The 17,634-nt window shown below is 36.4% G+C and overlaps 1 protein-coding gene across 2 annotated transcripts in view; it reads left to right on the plus strand.

The window, feature by feature from the left end:
• LOC109542612 (neurobeachin) overlaps positions 1-17,634 on the plus strand; it is a 183,255-nt gene that overhangs the window by 58,505 nt on the left and 107,116 nt on the right. For both annotated transcript variants that reach the window (XM_048661674.1, XM_048661675.1), the window contains exons 3-8: positions 7,305-7,431; positions 8,604-8,704; positions 11,618-11,713; positions 12,474-12,595; positions 15,799-15,925; positions 17,012-17,131. In XM_048661674.1, coding sequence (XP_048517631.1) covers positions 7,305-7,431; positions 8,604-8,704; positions 11,618-11,713; positions 12,474-12,595; positions 15,799-15,925; positions 17,012-17,131 — 693 coding nt within the window. The remainder of the gene's footprint in view (positions 1-7,304; positions 7,432-8,603; positions 8,705-11,617; positions 11,714-12,473; positions 12,596-15,798; positions 15,926-17,011; positions 17,132-17,634) is intronic.

Raw genomic sequence — 17,634 nt, forward strand, 5'->3', positions numbered from 1 at the left:
AGGCGTCGGACAATTCATAAAATAATACTTTTTAAAAATCAAACGGTTTAGCCGCAAACTTCCGTGCCGTATAGCGTGAATAACCCTGTATATTTCTGCTGTCGTTCTATTTTTGAGCGCAGAATTAGTTTTGATGTATTATAGCGCTTTGAAAGGCTGCCGAAGCTGAAATAAAAACCAACTTTTTAAACTTGCTGAGGCCTATTTTTGAACATCTTCTGTTGTTGTTTGGCAAGCAAATCCCATTATTCCTGAGGGGAGACGATCTCTGGAGAGATCTGGGTGACGCATTCTCGCGCTTCCGACGCTTTTTTCCATTCGCTCTCTACGCCTATATCTCTCTGATTTCGTTATTTCCAGCCCTCTTGTGTCTGTTCCGGGTTTACCACCGAAAGTGGCGGATCCGTTTCCCTCGGTCGTCTCCCTTGGACGGGTTTAAAATGCTGCCAACCGTACCGATTTACTCCACATTTTGCCTCAAATCGTTCGCAAATTTTCATCTGCATGTAGTTGTTTTTCTTTTTCCTATATTTACTCGTTCTCAATTCGGAAATTTAGCTAAAAGCAATGCAAAAAAGACAGCCAGACAATATCATTTCTGCATAACACTCTGTATAAAGAAGCAAAATTATGAGCTCAACGTCTGTCCCCTCTTTGGTGATGAATTACGTTTTAAATGTTGTAATTATGAGCTACATTTAGACGATAATTAAAATTCCCCTGTGATAAATTTGAGCCGAAATAAGTAATTTTTAAGGAAATTGTTGTTGAGGTATTTCATCATAATTATGTCTAATGAGCTGCAAGATATTTTGTTTATCAAAAGTAGGCATCATTCGTTGCTTTAACATCGAGGCAATTTGCTTCAGAAGCTCCGAAAAGCTTAATATACATTTTTCGTTGTTGATTCACTCGTCACCGTCTTGCTTTGCGCTTCTTTGCATGATTAATAGTAAAACCGAGTTCCGTTATTGCTGAGCTAGAAAGTGCTTCGTGATGCGCTGATTTTATTTCGTTGCTTTTTTACTATTTTTTTTATTCCACGGCGTATCAATTTCGCATTTGAGGATAGAAATAATGTCGAAAATGATGCAAATCGACAATATTAACTTGAACGCGCAGCTGTCCCCTGAGGAAATAAAGCTGCACTGGATGCAAACTGGGCATTATTTACTGCCCGAACTTTGTAAGCTGCTTTAGAGGAACTGGGAGTTCTCATTAAACAGGACTTGCAACGGATTATATGATTTAATATTTCGTCGACACAGCATTAAGCGCCGCTAATACTCCGGACAGTTTTCCTTTTATTTTCGTCATTAGTTAAATCCGGATGCTACGGACAAGTCTCGTCATATTCTCTATCCAAAGTCCACGTCAAAATTACTCCTAGCAGGAGAAAAACTTTTAATGCTACTTTCTCACTGTCCGTTAACCCCATATTTTATTTGCTCGACTTATTTTTTTAAATGTTCAATTCTGGTTCGTTTTACAGCACTTTTTGCATTTGCTTGTACTGCAGGTTTGTTTTTCATTCGACTTCCGATCTGCTGATTTTCAAGGACACTCTTGCATCATGAAGATTTTAAGGTTTTCTTCTGTGCGTTCTTGAAGATTTCTTAGACAGGCTGATTTAATTCAATTTTTTTCAGGTTTCATCGTAACTTTATGTTGTTCTTTTGTCTTATTTTCAAATCGTTATTTGCTCCCCTTTGACTGTGGCATTTTTTTTATGCGTCCATGCAATATTAGGACTTTCAGCCATTTTCAGAATTTTTTTTGGGAAATTCGAGTCGTTTGATGGAATTGGAATTTTGAGGATTTTTCAAATGTCAATTGGTCTTTCTGGTGTTGAAATTTCCGATCTCCATGTGCTCAATTTTGACCCTGCCAGCTTTTTAGGCCGCGCTTGCAATATGAAGCTTTCAAAGCGCTTCTATAAAAATTGTCTTACAAATTCCTCGGACAGCTTGATCTATTTGAATTTTTCAGAGTTTTTCACGTGATATTTGCGGTTCTCCTGTCGTATTTCCAAAGCTTCGTTTGCTCTGTTTTGAGTTTAACGATTTTTTTAATGCTCTATACTATTTATGTATAGACAGAATTCCAAAACCAAGTTGGAAAAATCAACATTTTCAGCGTTGTTTATGAAACTTTCAATATTTTTAGATCCAAGTGTTTTCTGAAGACTGAACATTTCCCACTGTTACTTGCATTAGTTTGGACGGCTCGAGAAAAATTAGCGTTCAGGGCGATTTGAATAGCGTTTTGCAAAAGTTTCGCGTGAAGTGTTTCCTGCAAATTGCAAAAATGTTCTATTGCTAGTTACTTCGGCTTGGACGACGCAAATTTTTAAAGGAAAGAGCGCAGTTGGGATAAATCGTATATTTTGAAACCAATGTTTACTAGGCCGGAAAACCATCACATATCCGCGCGATTTTAATGAAACTTTTAACAGTTTTCGAGCCATCTGTCTTCTGCAGATTGTGAAAGTTCCCGATTTCTACTTGCTTTGGTTTACAAGACTGGAATTTTTGAAAGCAAGAGTGCAGTTGGGTAAGAGTTTCTACTTTAAGGCCGAGTTTTATGAGCCCTAAAAAAATTGAAATCAAGGCAATGTTAATGAAACTTTCAGCAATTATGAGCGTCAAATGTCTTCTAAGGATTGTGGAAATTGCCAATCGCTACTTGGGTCACTTTGGAAGATGCGATTTTTTTATAAGAATGAACGCAGTTGAATAAAAGCTTCTATTGAGAAGTTAACTAGGTCGGAAAAATTAGAAGCCAAGGCGATTTTAATGAAAGTTGTCGTGTCTTCTTAAAATTGTAAAAATTTGAAGTGCTACTTGAACTGTGAATTTTTGACATCGAGAACGCAGTTGTGTGATGTCTTCTATTTCGAGTCCAATGTTTACTAGGTCGAAAAAAATCAGAAATCCGGGCGATTTTAATGAAGCTTCCAGTAGTTTTAGTGTTATGTGTTTTCTGAAGATTGTGAAAGTTTCCGATTTCTACTTGCTTCGGTTTGGAAGATGCGAATTTTGACGGAGTTTGGTGAGTTCTTTTATATAAAGACCAATGTTTTCTAGGCGGAAAAAAATAAAATTGTGTGCTATTTTGGTGAAACTTTCAACATGTGATATATGTTCTAAATATTGTGGAAGTTGCGGATTTCGACTTGATTTGGTTTAGAAGTCGCAATTTTTTAAAACCAAGAGTGCAGTTAGGTGATGTTATCTATTTTAAGACCAATGTTTACTAGCGGGAAAAAAATCACGACTTTGTGCGATTTTAGTTAAATGTTCAACATCTTTAGAACTATGTATCTTCTGACGATTGTGAAAGTTCGGAATTTCTACTTGCTTTGGTTTGGAAGACGCAAATTTTTAAAACCAAGAGCTCAGTTAGGTGATGTCATCTATTTTAAGACCAATGTTTACTAGGCCGGAAAAAATCACAACTTTGGGTAATTTTAATAAAACTTTCAACGTGTTTAGAGTGATGTGTTTTCTGAAGATTTTGGAAGATTCCAATTGCTACTTGCTTTAGTTGGAAAGATGCGAATTTTTAAATGCGGGAGCGCAGTTGATTAAGGGCTGCTACTTCAAGGCTCTTTGTGTCTGACATTTAGGAGGCATGCAAAATTTAAAAATCAATGTGGTGCTACCGAAACTTGCAGAAATTTCGAGCGTCAAGTGTCAAGATTGTGAAAATTTCCAATCGCTACTTGGTGCAGTTTGGAAGATTTTGGATAAACGCAGTTGGGAGCAAATCAATCAAAAATCCCAACGTGACAAAGCCAATAAAAACACTTACAATGATACAAAGACGCGTTTGCCTTTGATGTATGAAATTTCGTCCTAATGCATTGATCAGCGTGATCCAATTGAAATTCTCCAAATGTTTGACCTGATTTCTTGCTGCTGACCTGCCGTAAGTACTCTCAAACTGTCGCTTACTCGATTTTAACTTGGATAATTTTGCCCATTTTCCTGGCAAAATCATAAATATTTTGATACATTCCGGGACAGTTTGGCTGTTTACAACATTTATTATTAAAGAAACAGCCTCGTTTCGCTCAATTCGTGGCAGTTTCAATTGGCAAAGATCTAATTCAAACGCATAGAGCGCAACCGTCTTTTCAGCAAGTAGTCGCAGTATAAAAGCAAATAAAGTACGGCGATTTTCCTTTTAAATTAGATTATGCCCTTTGCTTTGAGAGGAAGAGAGACATTTAATTTGAGTCGTCCTCAGCTCGGAACATTTCAGTTACTTATCGCGAAGATTAAACTGGAAATTATTCCCTTTTTAACGCAACGACATCTTGTGGATGCGGGACATTATTCAGTAGAAGATCGCATAGAGAACTTTCGACTTTCCAGTTGAAATACCATCGAAGTTGTATTAAGCATTCAATGGGCGGAGGTGCCGAAAACTGTACTCCCAAGTGAATTCAGGCCCTCAGATTTACTGCCTCTGGTCAACAGCTTTATTGAAACAATGTTCGAATCTTCTGGGAATGCAGCCGAACTGTATTCTGGATTTGGCATAATCTGGGGCCTCCGGCGCCTCATTCTATAAGTTATCTAAGTTAATGACATCTATGCTGATTTAAATGAATTATATTAAACTGATACAGGTTTAACAGCCGGTGGTTTGCGTTAAAATTCATTAAGCTGGACGATGAAATCGAACATTCGTTTTCGTAATCAGAGGGCAGGGAAATTAAATTCAGCTGTTTTCGGGCGTTTTCCGGCCAAACAAAATAACATATTTCCAAGGGGAATTTTCGTTCCAAATGCTAATGTTGCAGTTGTTCTATTTGTTGGGGGAGGTTTTTGTGGGTTTACATTACTAAAGCAACCCAATGACCTTTTATATTGATCTGAATTGAGCATTATTCCAAACTGATGCTTTCAGTATGAGTTTGTCTGGCTTATTTCTAGTTACAGTTCTAAACCTGCCACTTCTAAGAATGCCTCAACATCGGAAAATTTTGTCCAAATCGCCTTAATCCCTGATTCTTTTGCGGATTCGAAAAATTTGGCGTAAAAATGGGCGTTTTAAATCAAAACCACCCTTTGCTTCCAAAAATCCCAACTTTCTAGAGCAAGCAGACACTTGGAACTTTCAACGTCTATGGCACATAGTTGAGGCTCACAAAACGGAAAATTTCGCCCACATCGCCCGAATCCCTGATTTTTACCAACTTGTTGAAAAGTTTGCTTGAAAATGGAAATTTGGGCCTTAAGAACCCTTTGCTTCAAAAAATACCAACTTCCAATCTAGAGCAAGCAGACCCTGGAAACTTTCTTAAATCATAGAAGACCGTTGAAGGTCAAAATGCGGAACGTTTCGCCCATATGGCCTTAATACCTGATTTTTTGCCGATTCGAAAAATTTGACATAAAAGTGGGCGTTTTGGCCCAAAACTTGCTCTTTGCTTCAAAAAATCTCAACTTCCAATCTTGGGCAAGCAGACCCTTTTTTGACAGTCCATAGAAGACCGTTACAGCTCAAAATGGGGGAAATTTCGCCCAAATAGTCTTGATTCCTAATTTTTTGCCGACCTGGAGCATTCGGCATAAAAATGGAGGTTTTCGCCCAAAAGCACTCGTTGCTTCAAAAAATCCCGAGGCGTTTTCACACAGACTTTATTAGTTGTCATGTTTGCAAAAACTTTTGCAGTCTATCCAGTTCCCAGTAAAGTTTGATTATATTTTTAACACAGTAAATTCGTATTAGTCTCGAAAAAGAAAGCGCTTCTTTACTCCGACACGAAAATAAAGAAAAAGGCTGTATACGAAACTTTATTTAAAATTATTCTGAATATTTTCGTAGTTAGGATAATAGTCTTGTCGGGAATGGCGCTAAATAATTTCATTATGTAAACGGGCCCGTAATTTCAACTTTTAATATAAAGAAGCGTTCGGGTACTTACGCGATTCTGGATTGTAATGGGCCGTTGCATATGCATTTATGGAAATGAACGTCACCGCTAACCATTACAATATAAGGGCATCTGCCGCGGGAATTATAAATTACTTTTGCCTGTTTGTCCAAAGTTTACCGATTTGATTATCCGGGAACAGGGAAAATAATATGTCAAAGCCTCTGCGCATCTATCCGAAGGTATTTTTCATCAGAACATTTTATAATTCGAGGAAGACTTAAGCCGAATATCGAAAACGGCAATATTAAAACTTCCTCCAGCCCCAACGTCTAGAAATTCCATTCGGGAAAATGATAAATTAGATTTAGCCAACGAACCGTATTACAGTAACTCGGGCTTGAAATCTGGTTGCCTGTGTGTTTTCACATATATAGCCGAATATGACAAAAATATTGACTAAAACGTAAAGACGAGGCAAAAAATTTACTTCAGCTGGAACAGGAATGGAGTAATGAATATTTCAGGCATGGGACGGATCTCATGCATATCTTACAAAGGTTAAAAGAAAACGCAGAAACGGGCCAAGTTACATTCGCGAAGAAGCGCAGTGAACTTAATTTTTCCGCCTAAAAAATGCCCATTAGTGCCAAATTAATTCCCAGATTTTGATGAGTTTCCGTAATGGATCCAGATTTCCGGTTCGAATTAAATTCCTCAAAGCAGAACGTCGAATTGCCATCTCGACAATTATCGCAATACTTTGGGAAATTAATCAATTCCGTTTTGCAACTTCAGGAAATTTAATCGGGAAAAATTCAATGAACGAAGACGCACAGACAATGGAACTGAAATCTCACTAATGCAATTTATTTCTCAGATTTATGGGCGGTTGCAAACGCAAGTGGAAACGACATGAAAAGCTTTTGTTTTACCACATCCACATTGCTGTGTAAATTGCAGAACAACCACAAAAAATTAATGTCTGAAACACGGCACGATTATTTACAAAAAATATGTTTTGTTATCACTTCTCATGCAACTCGAATTTAAAGCAATATATCCAGTCTTTTCCACAACTGAGTTCTAAAATGCTTCGTCCGAGTTGACTACTTACATTTTCACAACCTTTAGAAAATACATTTTTACATCAATCAACTACAGATGCGTTCTCGAACTAAACAAAAGCGGAAAAAAGTTCAAAAATCGGGTGCTAAACTTTGGAAATGCACACAAGTGCCGTAAAAGCTTCATAATGCGAGCTGGTCAAACCATTTGAAAATGAGAACCTTTAGCAGTAAAAAGACGAACAACTCGGGTAAAAATCCTACACATAGGGACTATTTCATGCAAACTCCTTTCAGTTAAAAAAAGAAAACTTGAACAGGCATTTTATTAATGTTGCCCCCTTTTACAGGCGGAGATTTGGAGTGTTTTCATCGCCATCCTCAGGAAGAGTGTTCGAAACCTGCAGGCCTGTACCGATGTCTGCCTTATTGAGCACGTCCTGAAAAGGTTGCGGTATGCAGACACTGTTGTTTCAGGTAAAGTAAACATGTGTTTTTTAATCAATTCAAGTGAAAGCTTTAAGGCATTTTGTTGACACTTTTTTCGATTTTATTCCCTTGTTCTTTAATAATTGGAGCACAACATAGATATTCATTAAAGTTTAAGGCTTTTGTTGTGCCGAGCTTTCCTATTATCTTCAATAAAACATCTTCTTGTTCAGTTCATTTTCGAGTCGAGTCAATTTATTCAAATTTAGATTTATGGCCAGAATCAGAACCAATATTTCTGTAACGTTGCATTAAAATATGCTACAAATGACGGCAAAACACGTTTTTTCACCCGGACTTCGTTCACAATTCAAAAGTGAGAAAAACGCAGCGATAATGGGTCGTCATTAGTCAAATTAAAATGTTCTTTTTAATCTTTCCTTAGTCTCGACACGCTGTTTCGTTGTGTTTAACTCGGCCCGTCAGATTTATCTTTGGAAATTGGAAACAGTTCTCTTTGCAGGGTTTCTTCCTATTTTTCTCATGTAATTAAGGTTTCTGAGTTTCTCTAAAAATATGTTCAGTTACTATTAGGTGGCTGTTGGGTCGAGCATACCACCTTTGAAGGCGAATGCCACTGGTGCTTGCGAAACGCCCGCAAGAAATTATCTTCCACGGCGGCTTTAAAGCCCTCTTGCTCCCTCAGAAGGGAAATGAATTAGTTAAAAGCCCCAGCTTTTACAGTTGAAATTCCGTATGGGCACCACGAGGAAAATAATGATAAAAACACATTCGAAGGCGATTAATATTCAAAAAAGATAACAAAGCAAATTAAAATCTGAATTGATCGTCTGATCGCAGGTTTTCCAACAGTGTTTACTTACGTGCGTAATTGGGCCCTTCAGCCCTCATTTCAATTTCATACATTCACCCTTTTTGCAATTTGATGTGCAGGTGTTTGTTTTTCGTTAGTTCAGCCAACCATCGGGGCAATGCATTAAAAAGTGTGCAAATTGCAAATTAGGCTTTTGAAAGTAGGCAATAAAATAATTGCCCTCTACCATAATCGATCAATGAAGCTGCACCACATGCACCATTGCAGCTTGTTCTGCCGTTTTTATTTATCTACAACGTTTATTCGGTTAATTTAGTTAATCTAGCAGAGTGCAATTTAGATGTGTTTTGAGGTAAAACTTTCAATGTTTGCTATTTTATTTCAGATTTGCTCATAGAAATGCTCGGTGTGTTGGCCAGCTACAGTATCACTGTCAAGGAACTGAAGCTTCTTTTCGGAGCTATGAAGGCTTCTCATGCCAAATGGGTAAGTAAAATTTCATATTCGATATGAAACTTTTGCGGCTCTAATAAAGCGGGTTTATGGTCAAATTCCGGCTTCTTGCCGTCATAACCGTTAGCCAAGTCATGTTTTTGCTCTGTTCCGGACAGGAGAACTTGGACTCGGCATCATTTCCTAGTTGGAAAATTGAATTAAATTAGCTGAGACTTTCGGGAAAAACTACGCGAGTTGTTGATAACTAGATTTCTATTATTCACTAGGGGGCCTCTCAACAGAATTGAAAATTTTGGCGAAATATTTACAGCCAATTTGAGACGTGAATTCGATACTGTTCCTTGAGCCGTTTCATTATTAAGACATTTTATTTATTATGGCTTTAACGAAGGGTCGGCTCACAGGCCCTTTCAAAATGAGGGCGATCTTGTTTCCGACATTTCAATCGTTCAAATGACCCCCGACGAATATCGTGTTCGATCCTCTGTAGCACTCGGGAAAACTCTCAATTTCTTGGTCAATAACCGATCAAGAATAATCGTCTTGTTCGTGTCTGTTCTGTTTAATGAATAGAAAAATGAAAAAAAAATTAAGAAGTTCAAAATGTAAGTTGAAACCAGCGTAGGGGTTTGCGGTTAAAATTAATATTTTGGGGTTTTCTGATGTTCCTGATTAGTCGAGAACCAATGTGAAATTTTCAAAAGGGGTAAAGTATGTTTCTTAAAAAAATCAGGTTTTGTGAACTGGCGCAGTTCGTCGTCAATTTTATAGCAAGGAAGAGAGGAATGCAGGGCGCTTATTGAAAAACATGATAGACGCTTGAAAATCGAAATATTTCACATTTCTGGTCTGTTTTAAGCGGTTTTGATCGGTTACGCCGGAAAGCTAGAAATGTAAGACGCTTATTGAAAAACACACCAGAAGCTTAAAATTTTAAATATTTGACCCATTTTAAGCGGTTTTCCTTTAGTTCCGATCTTTAACCGAGGATATTTTTCTAATCATAGACTCAAAAACTTTCAGTATACAAATTGGAAGGTTTCTTATGCCGAAAGTCATTCATTGAGCTCAAGAAACACGCATGTGAAATTTAGATTTTTCAACGAAATTTGTATAAGGGTCGATATAGAGGTCGATTTTTTCGAGAAATATCGAGACTTTCAAATTGCCTCAAATTCGGCATCATTTTCAGCACAGGAAAGCTAGAACTATAAGACGCTTATTGAAAAATACACTAGAAGCTTAAAATTCGAAATATTTGACATTTTTGGTCCATTTTCACCGGTTTTTGTTTAGGTCCGATCTCTAACCGACGATATTTTTCTAATTGTAGACTCAAACACTTCAAAAATGCAAATTGGAAAGTGTCTTAGGTCGAAAGCCATTCATTGAGCTCAAGAAACAGGCACGTCAAATTTAGATTTGTCAACGAAATTTTTATAAGGGGTACAGGTCAATTTTTTCGAAAATTTTTAAAAATACCTCGAATTCTGCATCACGTTCAGCATAGAAAAGCGGGAAATATAAGGCGCTCACTGAAAAACACCCCCGAAGCTTCAAATTCGAAGTCTGTGACATTTTTTGTCCATTTTCAGCGGTTTTTGTTCAGATCCGATCTTTAACCGACGACATTTTTCTAAATGTAGACTCAAAAACTTTAAAAATTCAAATTGGAGCGTTTTGTCGGTCGAAAGCCATTCATTGAGCTCAACAAAGACGCATGCAAACTTTTGATTTTTCAACGAAGTTTTCACAAAGGGGTAGAGGTCGATTATTTTGAAAAATATCAAGTCTTTCAAATTGCCTCGAATTCGGCACGATTTTCAGCACACGAAAGCTAGAAATATAAGACGTTTATTGAAAAACACACCAGAAGCTTCAAATTATAAATATTTGAACCATTTTAATTGTTTCTCTTCAGTTCCGATCTTTAACCGGCGATATTTCTCTAATCGTAGGACTAAAACACTTTAAAAATGCCAATTGGAAAGTTTCTTAAGTCGAAAGACATTCATTGAGCTGAAGAAACACGCGTGTGAAATTTAGAGTTTTCATCTAAATTTTCAACAGGGGTAGGTGTCGATTTTTTCGAAAAATATCAGGTATTTCAAAATGCCTCAAATTCTGTATTATTTTCAGCACAGAAAAGCGAGAAATATAAGATATCATTGCAAAACACGCAAGAAGCGTCAAATTCGAAATATTTGACATTTTTGACCCATTTTAAGCGGTTTTTGATCAGTTCTGGTCTTTAACCGACAACATCTTTCTTGTTTTCGACTCAACGGCATTATAAATGCGCATTAGGGAGCTTCTTAGGTCGAAAGCCATCTATTGAGCTAAAAAAACGTGCATGTGAACTTTTATTTTTTCCAATCAAGCAAGTTTCTGTAATGAAGTATGTATGCGTAAACACACTTCATTACATGTTACATTGCAAACTTGTTTGATTGAATTTTATCCAGTGTGTACACACCCACTTCTTCTTGTTTTATTTTTTTACCGAAATTTTCATAAAGGGCCGAATTTTTCGAAAAAATCAACCGGCTTAAAATGTCTATAATTCTACATCATTTTCACCAAAAAAAGGGGGTGGAATGCAAAGTCCAAATAATCGAAATTTTTGGACCATTTCAAACGATTTGTAATCGAACACTATGCCTCAAATTCCATACCGTCAATTTTTATAAAATAATAAAGATTTTCGTTAATAATCGTGGATCGCAATGAGGTAGATTTTGAAAAGTGGCACGCCGCGTTTAATTAAAACTTCACAAATCAGATTGATAAATAAAATGGGACGATGGGCCCCGCCGATCCTTAAAATCGCTAAATGGTTTCGAAGGGATTAATATTATTTCCGGGAAAATGAGCGCGCGGTTTTGTAGCAATCCAATTAGGAAAACGTTTCAATTTATTTGATCGGCCACATTTCTGTTTTAGCCCCGACACTCCGCCAAACTGCTGAACGTCCTACGTCAGATGCCCCAAAGGACGGGACCGGACGTTTTCTTCAGCTTTCCCGGCAGGAAGGGATCGGTAAGTACGACGAGATTTCCCGTTTAGTGCGGCCCAACGATACGATTTTCCACCATATTTTACCGTTTATTTTTTCGCTTTCGGACCGGTTCAGCTCGAGGCAAGAAAATATTATTAGAGCCGTTAATATTTCGGTTTGGGAAATTAGTCCAGCTGATATTTTCAAAGGCAGTACGATGGAAAACCTCGTTAGTTCAAAGCCAACTTTATTAGCTGGAAAATATGCAGCGACACTTCCTTAAGAAGGCTCTAATCATCAAAATGCAGCAGCTTTGTTTCATTATCCGCTTTATTTCCTTTTCCTGTTTCAATTTGAACGTTAATTCGCGTTAGCTGGAAAATGTCCGAGTGACTTGTCTTGGAAAAGTGCAATTAGGGCCTCAACTGAACTGAGGATCACCTGATTAAACCCGGTTATTTAAAGATTGCAAAATACCGGATTGGCAGCAGCTAGATGGAAATTTCAACGAAAAGAACATGTTTTATATTGGATTATTTTCGTTCCGAAATTAATTCCCTAAAGTTGCACGTGGCGGGGGCTTTTGAAAAGAGACTGATCCGATTAAATTAAGGTGGCCTGGGCAATGAAACGAGGCAAGCATATTTTTATACTACAGCTAGGATTGAGCGGTAAACTAGAGCTAAATAATGGTTCTATCTCACGTTCGCCGCTCACATTGAACATATGTGCGGTTTATTGTTTCGTTAAAAATTGCTTATCCATTTTTCTTTCTCGACTTTTGTTATTTTTCATTTCCAGGCGATAGTTCTGCCTCCCTTGGCGAAATGGCCCTACGAGAATGGCTTTACCTTCACGACGTGGTTTCGTCTCGATCCCATAAACTCGGTCAACATCGAGAGAGAGAAGCCCTATTTATACTGGTAAGGGATTGACATTTTTGTGAGATGGGTTCTTCTTGCCGCCCTAATAAATCCAGTTTATGTTTGCGGATCACGAAAAGTCATTTCCGATATTTTGTTTGTAACCGCAAGGCGTTTGCTTTAATGCCTCAAGCCGAACTGCACTCATTCTGCTCAACGATTCTTATTTCTGCTTTCTATTCAATGATTTCACAGATTTTTACTTCGGGTTTTCACTTTGATTTTGCGCCAAAAGGACCTTTCAGTAAATGGTTGTAATCAACTTATTATTGAAGAATTGGCAGGCAAAATTGTTGTCGATAATGGTGAAAAGTCTGGCCGCATTTTGTGCATAAATTCTTCAGTCGCTATTTTTTTAAAATAATTTTAATAATTTTAATAAAAAATTAGTCTTATTTGCGCTCTGTTCAGCAATGCCAAACTTCTGCAATTTTTGGTGATTTTTCGGATTTTGTGAGTTTTCTTCAATGTGCTCAATTGTTTTAAAGTATTCATAAGTTACAAATTATAGCAGATATAAAGAGGAACTTTTAAACGGTTATCTAAAGAACGTCATTCGTTGAACATCCAAAATTGCGAAAGCTTTGGAGTTTCGATTGATGTTTTATAGTTTTCCAAAGTTTGATTAAAAGCTGCTAAAAACTTTGAGTGCGCACGATTGCTTTAAAAAATTCACGACTTGTCAAACGATGCATGAAAAAGGGTAAATTTCAAAATTTTGAATTTTGATTTCAACACGAAGTTTAGTTTTTTTGCAACATTGCCAAACTTTGGCAACTTCCCGTGATTTTCAGATTTTTTTAAAGCTTCGTTAAATGCTGCTCTCTTGTTTGTGCTCAATTGTATAAAAACATTTATAAGTTGGCAATTAGGGCAGATACAAAGAGGAACTTTTAAATAGTCATGCAAAAAACTTCAGTAATTTATCATTGAAAATTGCCAAAACTTTGAAGTTTCCGTTGATTTTTAAAATTTTTTTTTCGAAAGTTTTATGGGAAAATATAAATTTTAGAGCTTCAATAGACACCAAGTGCAGTTTTTTTATGCAACACTGCCCAACTTTTGCGATTTCCAGTGTTTTTCAGATATTCGTAAGCTTCAATAAATGCCGCTCGATTATATTAAACTACACTTTTTAATGCTCGTCAAATAAACGTCAGTCGTTCACTGTAGAAATTTTGCAAAATTTGGCAACTTCTGCTGATTTTTGAAACTTTCCTAAATTTATTTGAAGAACTACTGTTTTCACTTTGTAGGATCGCTTTTTAAAAGTCACGAGTTTCCAACTAAGGTATGGCCGAATCTAAATTTTAAAATTTTGACGCAAAGAGTTCAGTTGTTAATTATACAACATTGCCAAATTTTAGGAATTTCTTAGTGATTTTCAGATTGTTTGAAAGCTTCGTTAAATGCTGCTCTCTTGTTTGTGCTCAATTGTGTAAAAATATTAATAAGTTACCAATTAGAGCAGATATAAAGAGGAACTTTTAAATAATCATCCAAAAAACTTCACTAATTCATCATAGAAAATTGCAAAAACTTTGGAGCTTCCGTTGATTTTTTAGAGTTGTCGAAAGTTTTATGGAAAAAGATAAATCTTAGAGCTTCAATAGACAGCAAGTGGAGTTTTTTATACAACATTGTCAAACTTTTACGATTTCCAGTGATTTTCAGATTTTTGAAAGCTTCAATAAATGCCGCTCGTTTGGAAGTTGTGCGCGATTGTATTAAACCACACTTTTTAATGGTCGTCGGATAAACATCAACAGTTCCTTGTAGAAATTTTGCAAAATTTGACAACTTCTGTTTGTTTTAGAGAGTTTCCTAAATTTATTTTAAGAGCTGCTGTTTTGACTTTGTAGGATCCCTTTCAAAAAAGTCACGAGTTTCCAACTAAGGTATGGAAAAATAAAAAAATGTAAATTTTGACGGAAAGAGAGTTCAGTTGTTAGGTATACAACATTGCCAAACTTTCGGAATTTCTAGTGATTTTTAGATTTTTTGAAAGTTTCATTCAATGCTGCTTTTTTGATTGTACTCGATTGGTTTAAAATATTCCCGAATTGCAAATTAGGATCGATAAAAGGCTGCACTTTTTAACAGCCATCAAATAAACATCAATTGTTCAATGTCGAAATTTTGCAAAACTTGGCAATTTCTGTTGATTTTTGAGGGTTTCTAAAATGTATTTTAAGAGCTGCGGTTTTGATTTTGTACGATCGCTTTCCGTAGATTTTTCAGAGTTTTGAAAAAAAATTCTTGAGTTGCCAGCCTAAGGTTTTGAAAAAGCGAAAATTTTGAATTTCGATAAAAGCTAAGTTTAGTTTCTTTGTGTGCAAAAAAATCGAAAACCCCTTCACTTGTTTGTTCTGCAAATTTTGTAAATTCTTTGAAATTAACGATTATTTTTGAATTTTCAAAAGTTTAATTAAAAGCTTGCTTGATCGTGCACAATTGCATCAAAAATTTCATTTCCAACTGAGGCTTGGAAAAGGTAAAATTTTAGAAATTTTTATGGAAATAAAGCTTAGTTATTATCTTTCGGTACAACATTGCCAAACTATTACCATTTCAGAGATTTTTGAGTTTTTTAGAACATTCGGGAGTTGCACAGTAGAGCAGATGGAAGGATCTCCATTTTTGGAAATGCATCGAAAAAACTTCCGTAATCTAAAGTTTTGGAATTTGAGTTGATTTTAGTCATTCGTTGGCTCACATTTTCGACTTTCATTTAAGAAACGGTTCTCTAAAGTTCATAATTGTGGTAATTTTTCAATTTTGAGCGATTTTTGGAACATTTTCAAAATCATTTTAAAAACCAGTTGGTTGCAATTTTGGTTTAATAATTTCACCTTTTGTAAACCAATGTTAAGAAAGATTTGGGTTGCTGTGTGCAAAATCGCAAATATCTTGCGTACTTGAACTTGCGAACTTAAGTCAGTAAGTAAATGCTTGTAGGTTGCAAAACTAAGGCAGACAGAACGCAGATTATCGAGATTTTGTTGAAAACCCTCTTCAGTTTTTCATTAGGCTAAATCTGGATTTTTTGCCAGCATTTCTTTGACGTTCAGAAACTCTCAATTTTTATTTAGAGCATATAAAATATAATAACGTAAGCATGGATGGTTTGTTGGAAAAATAAAATTTTTCCTTTCGAATTTTCCAACACTAATTGCATAATGTTGTCCTTTGTTTCTTTGCAGCTTCAAAACAAGTAAAGGCATCGGTTACACAGCGCACTTTGTTGGCAATTGCTTAGTTCTGACTTCAATGAAAGTTAAAGGCAAGGGGTTTCAACATTGTGTGAAATATGAGTTTCAGCCTCGAAAGGTAAGTGAGCGTACGTAATAAAATGTACATCAGAAAACCCGCTATATTGGAAAATATTTGCAATTTAATTGTACTTCATTGTTAGATAATTTCTGTTACACAGCAGACTGTATGGTGCCTAATTGAAAAGCGTCCGTATTCACTAAATTAATTTTGTGCTGATGTATTAGAGTTAATTAGTGTTCTAAATTGAAAATTATCTTTTAGTCGATGTTGTAAAACATCTCGCATGAAATGAAAATGGATTTGATAATTATTAGTTTGGTGTGCAGCTTTTTGATCCAACTCATTGCAAAGGAATATTTGATTAGAGTACCTGGAATTTCAATCACTAATTGCTATTGACTTGCGTTCATGTTTCACATAATCGAATTCGATGCGTTCGCTTAATAAATCATTACGCTTCGATTGTGAATGCGAAAAATAAAACAAAGCCCGAATCATTTATGCTGCGAATATAGAACAAGCTTTTTTCACTTTTTCCAATACCGCATCGTATCTGGAGTAAACGACGTTATGATAAATGGACCCTCTGGGACTCATTTAAGGGATGTTTCCAGTCGGGGTTACTGGATTTATCTTTATTGCTTATTTTTCAACTTTCCATTCCAATTGTCCTTCGGTCGCATACTGCGGGACGAAAACATTGCAGCTGATTGAATGATTTTTCAGTTGTTCAGTTTACATCCAATTAGCTGTGAGGAAAGTAATTCGGTTGGGAATTTTCAGCGTCAACGCCTATCGAAAGTTATAATTAGTCCGTTTTCTACGGGAAGTTTTCACGCAAGTTCATGCTAGAGTGGCATTTGAATAAACCAAAGACCAGAATCAGGGGCAAACATTCACTGCGAAATAATTCGGGGATTTCAAGCAACCTTCGTTAAATTGCTCACATTTCGACGGCATATCGCGGTTGAAAATCTCGCTTGAAATGAAACCCCTACTGCAAAGGAATGCCTGAAAATGTGTATTCCGAATTTACCCAAAATGTAATTAAACAATATTTGAGCTTCAAGCCCACAGATCAGTGGGCAGATAAAAATTCCATCATCCGCTAAATTAATATATGTTTTGTTTGTATTTTAGTGGTACATGCTGGCCATAGTGTACATTTACAACCGTTGGACGAAGAGCGAAATCAAGTGCTTTGTCAATGGGCAATTAGCATCCAACACTGAAATGGCATGGTTCGTTTCCACAAACGACGTAAGTAAATTATAGCCTTTGGTGTTTGCTTTGCATCGTCACACCCAGTGAATTTTCCATTATTATCGTTTGTTTATCATATTCGGACCAATCCTCCGTTTAAACAATGCTGATTATGTTCGTGCAGTGGACGACGCGGCCTATTTCGCTCCCTTTATTTGTCTGAAACTTCGGCCCTTCAACAGAATGAAGCAATTTCATAGTCATTAGCAAATATTGCCCTTTGCAGTTGTTTAGCAAACTTCCATATAAATGATCCAGGGGCAAACGGCCTTCAAGTCGACGATTTAGTTAATTCGAAATGGGGATGTTTGTTAGCTAATGTGTCTAGTCGGTCAGCAAGTGTTACCCGAATGGGAGAGGATTATCTTCAATTATTCACATAGAGTGCCACCATCCAATATGGGTTTATTAATTATTTATTCTTCCGGCCATAATGGAATAATGGGGTTTCCAATATTCGCACTAGTCACAACTTTTGGGGTACTATTGCTTTTTTAACA

Source organism: Dendroctonus ponderosae, unplaced genomic scaffold (assembly GCF_020466585.1).
Source record: "Dendroctonus ponderosae isolate FM_Combo_2020 unplaced genomic scaffold, Dpon_F_20191213v2 Dpon_F_20191213_1, whole genome shotgun sequence".
Classification (NCBI taxonomy): Eukaryota; Metazoa; Arthropoda; class Insecta; order Coleoptera; family Curculionidae; genus Dendroctonus; species Dendroctonus ponderosae.